This window comes from Leuresthes tenuis, unplaced genomic scaffold, assembly GCF_036924035.1.
Source record: "Leuresthes tenuis unplaced genomic scaffold, fLeuTen1.0.hap1 SCAF_14, whole genome shotgun sequence".
Classification (NCBI taxonomy): Eukaryota; Metazoa; Chordata; class Actinopteri; order Atheriniformes; family Atherinopsidae; genus Leuresthes; species Leuresthes tenuis.
Genome location: NW_027325368.1, coordinates 9,988,251 through 9,994,402, shown reverse-complemented (window position 1 = coordinate 9,994,402; position 6,152 = coordinate 9,988,251). Strand labels below are relative to the sequence as shown.

Here is a 6,152-nt window from a genome sequence, read left to right as displayed (position 1 = left end):
ACAAAAAAATGATGACCATGATCCCCAAGTCTAAACACTTTATTTCTTAAATTTTTATATACTTAAAGACAATATCATGAGACTACAGTTTTATTATCTAATACATTACAATATCAAGCATGGCAGGGGCTATGGCTATGAATATATTATCCAATATATTGTCCAAGGTGGTACTATGAATGACAGTGCCATCCAAATATGCAGCAAAACCAGAAAAACTACACAGTATATGTCACTGTTATCCTCTGGGAGGTCACTGGAGTCCCGTGAAGTCCGAGTTGCATCACTTTGACCTTCAATCAGACCCAAAGGGTACTAAATGCCTTGAGCTTTCAGGACTGCTCTGTACGGAGGATGTGGTAGAAACGCATGCATTGATCAGTCATAGTCAAGTTCTTTCTTTTTCCCAGCTGTTCAACCAGGTCGTAATCATCCTTGGTGTTGAACATGAAACAAAACAGTGAAATTGAGTTCAGGTAGTTGAAGTCAATGTAGAGTGTTGCATCACCAGAGATGCAAGTAGATGTTTGGGAATCCTTAAATGAATGTATCAGTCTTCAGCTCATGTTCAACATGTGAACAATGAAAAGACTAATCAACCTTTTTGAATGAATTTTTAGGACACATGGGTTTTGTATGTCCCTTTGGACTACAGAGCTAAATGGGTTTTTGTTTTTTTCTTTTAATCCTGTCCTGTCTTACAGCTCCCCTTGATGCTTAGGTACTATTTTTATTCATTTCATTGTTTTGTTAAAATCATAACTAGGCGGAGAACCATTAGGAGAACCCACATGAAGACAGCAACAACACCAGCAGCAAAGTACATTAAATCATAACTGCGGATGATTAAAACCACAGAACAATGCAACCACTGTATAATAAGCATGTGAGTGTAGCAGGCAGAAAAGGCCCCAAGACCAGGGGAATCAGCAGCACCTACGCAGCATAGAACCCAGGCAGCCCACCGCAGGGACAACCACACGCCCACACAGAAGACAGCAGAGGAAAGCCCTAGACAGCAGCCCACCGGAGCCGCCAGGCACCGGCTACCGAAGCATAAGTCTACGACTAGCCTCTCCTTTTAAAACACACCTTAAGACCCACTTGTTTACCCTGGCCTTCCGCAAGTCCGAGAACCATCCAGCCCCTTGGCAGAGGCCCTGCCTGACACCATGCGGTCATGCGGGTAACTCATTTTGCCGTCTCTGCCACCGGCTCTTTATCTTTACCATCAGCTTTCTTAACCTGTTTAAAAGTTCAATTCTCCTCGTCTTCACCACCGTCTCTTCTGTCCAATTTTCTATTTTTTTTTCATCCACAGTTCTTTTTCCTTTGGCTTGGAAAGTCAGAACTTCCACAAATTAAGATATAAAAGGGTCCCTCAGGCTGCTGAATGATCCCACCACTTCCACCAGTTAAGGATTAAGCAGAAAGGCAAAGAAGACTTCAAAAGTAAATATACTTAAATAAAGAAAGGAGGATTAAGTAGACCTGTAAAAGAGTAGAGACTACTTAAATAGTTAATGGTTCTCGTCTTCCTCCTTCACATTTATTGGCAGTTGGCATACCATACTCGAGTATTGAACAGCAGGTATTGCAGAAAAAGACACTATATTTTTTCACTAAATCAGTTTCTTTCAAATTTGATAACATCAAAACTGAATTTACTTGTTTTACCTCAGAGGATTACTGAAAAAGCCTGCTTCACCTCCTCAAAAGACTGAAGTTCTATTTCCTAAAACAAAGAAGTGCATCTTCCACAGTTACTGGCTGACTGCATTGTATACATTTCCTACCTATTTTATTTCCCTGTTTTATGAAATGTATGGTTCAGACCCGTATGACTATACTTTTACGAGTGATTACATTCTTCTCCCTTCTTTTCTAACCCACTTTCTTCCCAGAATCAACTTGTCTTTGGAAGTTATGAAGACACCTTCCAATTTCACATATATCCTGATATTGCTGCCATAATGTGTGTCCTGATGAAGGTCTTAGCTTTTACTTTGCTTAATGGAGCCTTATATTCAATTGTTTAGTTTCTTAGGTTTTGTTTACCTAACCTATCAACCACTTAATTACTCTCTACACCAATAAGAGTTTTCTCCTCAACTGCATTTTTCTTTTGATATAAGAAACATTGCAACCTTTTATCCATTTTCCACATAGAATGATTTTCCTATGTTTTGTTCAATTTGAGCAACAAAAAAAAAGTAATTTATTACTATGTAAAATAAAAACAGCTCCATTTTCTACTATACGTACACTGGAATATATTACTCTTCCTTTACACCTTCACACCTTAAATTAACTTATATACTGGTTTTGTCACAAGATCTGACAATTTGGACTCAACAAGGCAGAGGAACCTCTGAAAGATTTTTAAAAAGATTTATTTATAATATGAATAAGGAATGCCCTGTGATGGACTGGCAACCTGTCCAGGGTGTACCCCGCCTTTCGCCCGATGACTGCTGGGATAGGCTCCAGCCCACCCGTTACCTGATTAACGGATTGACGGTATAGAAAATGGATGGATGAATAAGGAATGTCCTATTATCAACACTGTCCTTGTGAGTCCAGGTTCCAAGGGGTGCGGTAGTTTGGTAGAAAAGGAGGATGGCCTATGGAAAGCAGGTACAGCAGGCATGTGAGTTCTTCCAGGAGAGCATAGGGATGTGGATTCCAGAAGAACAAAGGAACCAGGCGGTTATGTAGCCCTCTAGGAAGCTGAAGGGTTTCAGTGGGATTGGAGGAGCCAAACTATCAAGTGATTATTCCAGTGAACTGTGGATACCAGGGTGGACTGAGGAGGTGACAAGTTCCTCGGCTGTTGTTGCAAATTCAGCTTCACCAGAAAGGAAAACAACACCTGAAAAGACAAGGAAACATGTTTGAGAGCAAATGTTTTTACAACGCTATTGCATGTGCACTGAATACCAACACTGTAAGGTTTAGACATGACATTTTCAAATCAACCAAACATTTGCTAATTGTTAATGTTGCACTTTCAGATTGAATATGTGTATAAATGAATGAGGTGAGACTGTGTTGGCATGGCTGTGGTTTGGGACCTGAAACGCTCCTGAAAAAGTAACACTTTAAATTATAAAGTGAACCCATGTGTGACAAGAGCAGGAAATCCTCTGGTGCGTTTGTATTTTTTGAGTTTGTATTTTCTTTGCCGTTGTTTGTCAGTAGCATGGATAATATCAAATGTATGCTGTGTGGATGTCATCACAAATACTGTCATATCATAAAGGTAGTTCATTCATTTGCCAGTCTTAACTTGTTATAAACAAAAACTGGTATTTCCACGTGTATTCTTTTAGCATTACATCCTGCATGCATGTGTGAAAGTTAACTGTGGAGAAAGTTTAGGCCAGAATCGTCAGATAGTCTCCAGCATTCATCTGTGAAAACGACTCTGATTGAGGTTCTGGTCTTGGCCATTGGAGCTCTACATCCGAGGTGTTGCTTATTTAATTTGTAGCTATCCTATCCATAGAATTAGTCCAGCATTCTTCAGTATTATGTTTTACTTTAACTTGAACAATTCCTTAAAAGAGCATTAGTACAAACACCAGTGAATATCATTTTAATAGACTTTATCCTAACCCCATCGGCAAGTTCCCATTATAGGCTATGAGCAAATAAAGATCTGGTATACATGTTTCTTCAGGTTCTAGTGTGCCTGAGAAAGCTGGAGAACTAACACCCTGACATCAAAAGACCCTTTGTAATAGACTTTATAAATCCAGCAAACTTTGAAATTACTTGGCTCTAATCTTGCACTACACACAAAGGATTAAAATGTTACATCTTCAACAATGAACTTTAGAAATGAGAGCACCTCTCACAAAAAGATAAGATAAATAATTTTCTCTACTTGTATAATTTTATCACAATTTGGGGAATGAAAAAAGTTTGAATATTCAAGATACTTAGTTTTTTTAAATCAAACAAACCTAAAGGGACACGAGGTTTCTGAAGTCAAACCCCATGAAAAATGTTTCTTAAGTTCACAGAATATCAGCCTGCCTTTATGAGTCTGCTCTGATACTAACGCCCACTCTGGGAAGATTCTTTATTATTAAGTTTATTTGATTATTTTATGTAACTTTAGATCTCTATTTATCACTAAAAACTATTAATGTCCTGTGGAGTTGAACCAACAAAGAATAATGAATGTGACTCATTCAGCATACACCGTTACAAAAGTGGGGTTTGATAACCGACCTGCCTTAGGTGAGAGATTTGTTTGAGCAGTACATTTATTTGAACAGGTGCCACCTCTCACACTCACTCCCCTTCCTCATGTGACGAGGAAAGGGACTCAAGAATGTGATCAATAACAAACCTACAGGCTTTAAAAGGCCCTCAAAAAATGAAAGGCTTTGCGCACAGCTGATTCCAGGTGAGGAGACGGGCGCTTTTCTGTTCATCTCAGTGCCTCAGTGCTGTTCATGTCTCCTGCTCTTTTCTCCTCAAGCTGACACTCAAAGATGAGCTCATGAGTAAACTTTTTCCTGCCTGTTTTATTCTCTGCAGGTTGACAGGAGAAGATGAAGGCCATACAAGTGATTTCCTTGACTCTGCTGTTTGTCATAGCAGCCAGTGCTCAGATCTTTAAGGCTGGAAAGTGTCCCAAGCCTGCTGTTCAGGCTAACTTTGATGCTGCCAGGGTGAATGCAATGCTTTTGTTTCACTGTTCGCTTTACGTTGTACTGCTGTGTTTCACATTCATTGTATGAACTTTTGTATTTCCTCTACAGTATCTGGGTAAGTGGTATGAAATCCAAAAGCTGCCAACAAACTTCCAGGTAGGTCAGTGCAGCAATGCCCTTTACAGCCTGAAGGCTCCTGGAGTTATCGAGGTCTTCAACAGTGAGCTGCTGTGAGTAAGCGTCAGTGCCGAAAATGTTTTTTTATCCATAACTTATATAAATATAACATACATGTAATTTTCTTTTTCCTTTCTCCCTCATTGTCTTTGCCCTTGACTAAATTAATTTTCCTAGAAAAATTGTGGTTTTTCATTCTCTCAGCTGATACTATTTACCACATGTTGTGCATAATTTATACTTTTTGTACATCAGGAATATTGAATTTTCGTGGCCAAAACGTTCGCCTCATGCAGACCGTTGATCAAAAGCTGATCCTTTATTATGTGTCTGGAGTGCACAGTACACTTAATCACAAAAGTTAGACTTCAAGTGAAGATCTAATGAATTTCTATTGAATGTTTCATTTTAGCGATGATGGAACCGTTAATTCCATCCTTGGCACTGCCAAAGTCGTTGACCCTGCTGAGCCTGCCAAGCTGGCAGTCTCCTTCTCAGAGAGTAAGAAAGTTTAAATCATTACATTTATTCCTACATTCATGTTCGGTTGGACATAAAATTATAAACTCTGATGTGGTGAAGATTCCAGCAGATTTCACACTGTTACAACTCCTCTCCTCTGTAGACCAACCCCCTGGTCCCTACTGGGTTCTGTCCTCCGACTATGACGGTCACTCTCTGGTCTACGGCTGCACCGACTTCGGCCTGTTCCACATGGAGCTGTCCTGGATCCTGGCCAGGCAGCCCACTTTGCCTGAGGAGACCATTGAGGAGCTGCACGGCATCCTATCCTCATTTGGTGCCTCCGTGGACAAGATGGTCCCTACCATCCAGGAGCAGAATTACTGCAGCGCCATGAACCAGTGAATAGAGACACTCATGTTTCAGCCTGCAGGGCTTTGAGAAGGACAGCTTGAATGAACGATGCGACACACTGCTGTTTGCTGTCTATGGAGCTCTTGAGTCTGGTCATGAAACAGTGTGCAAAGTCATTGCAATAAACTTGCAAAAGAAAATGTGTTTTGTGGTGGATATTAGTATTCTGAGTTAAATTAAATGTTAATAATTTACCATACTTCTAGTAGGGAAGCAGGGGCTCAAAATAACTGGTCATCCTCCAAACAAAATGTTGTCCCCAGCTTGTCCATGTTATGCAAGATACTGAACCCTAAGAGCATTTCCTTGGTGTGTGTGATTGTGGAGACTAAATGCTGCATGAGCTATAGAGAGTGCATATGAAGCACTGGATGTACAAAGCACTTTATGGAGCCTAGACAAGGTTGAATAGGCGCTACACGTGTGAAGACT

The 6,152-nt window shown here is 40.1% G+C and overlaps 1 protein-coding gene across 1 annotated transcript; it reads left to right on the top strand.

Moving 5' to 3' along the window:
* Positions 1 to 4,557: 4,557 nt before the first annotated feature.
* Positions 4,558 to 5,831, top strand: LOC140268888 (apolipoprotein D-like). The gene is made up of 4 exons (XM_072363883.1): positions 4,558 to 4,685; positions 4,776 to 4,897; positions 5,257 to 5,345; positions 5,470 to 5,831. Exons 1-4 carry the CDS (start codon positions 4,566 to 4,568, stop codon positions 5,709 to 5,711), a joined length of 573 nt encoding a protein of 190 aa, XP_072219984.1. The 5' UTR covers positions 4,558 to 4,565; the 3' UTR covers positions 5,712 to 5,831.
* Positions 5,832 to 6,152: the final 321 nt, after the last annotated feature.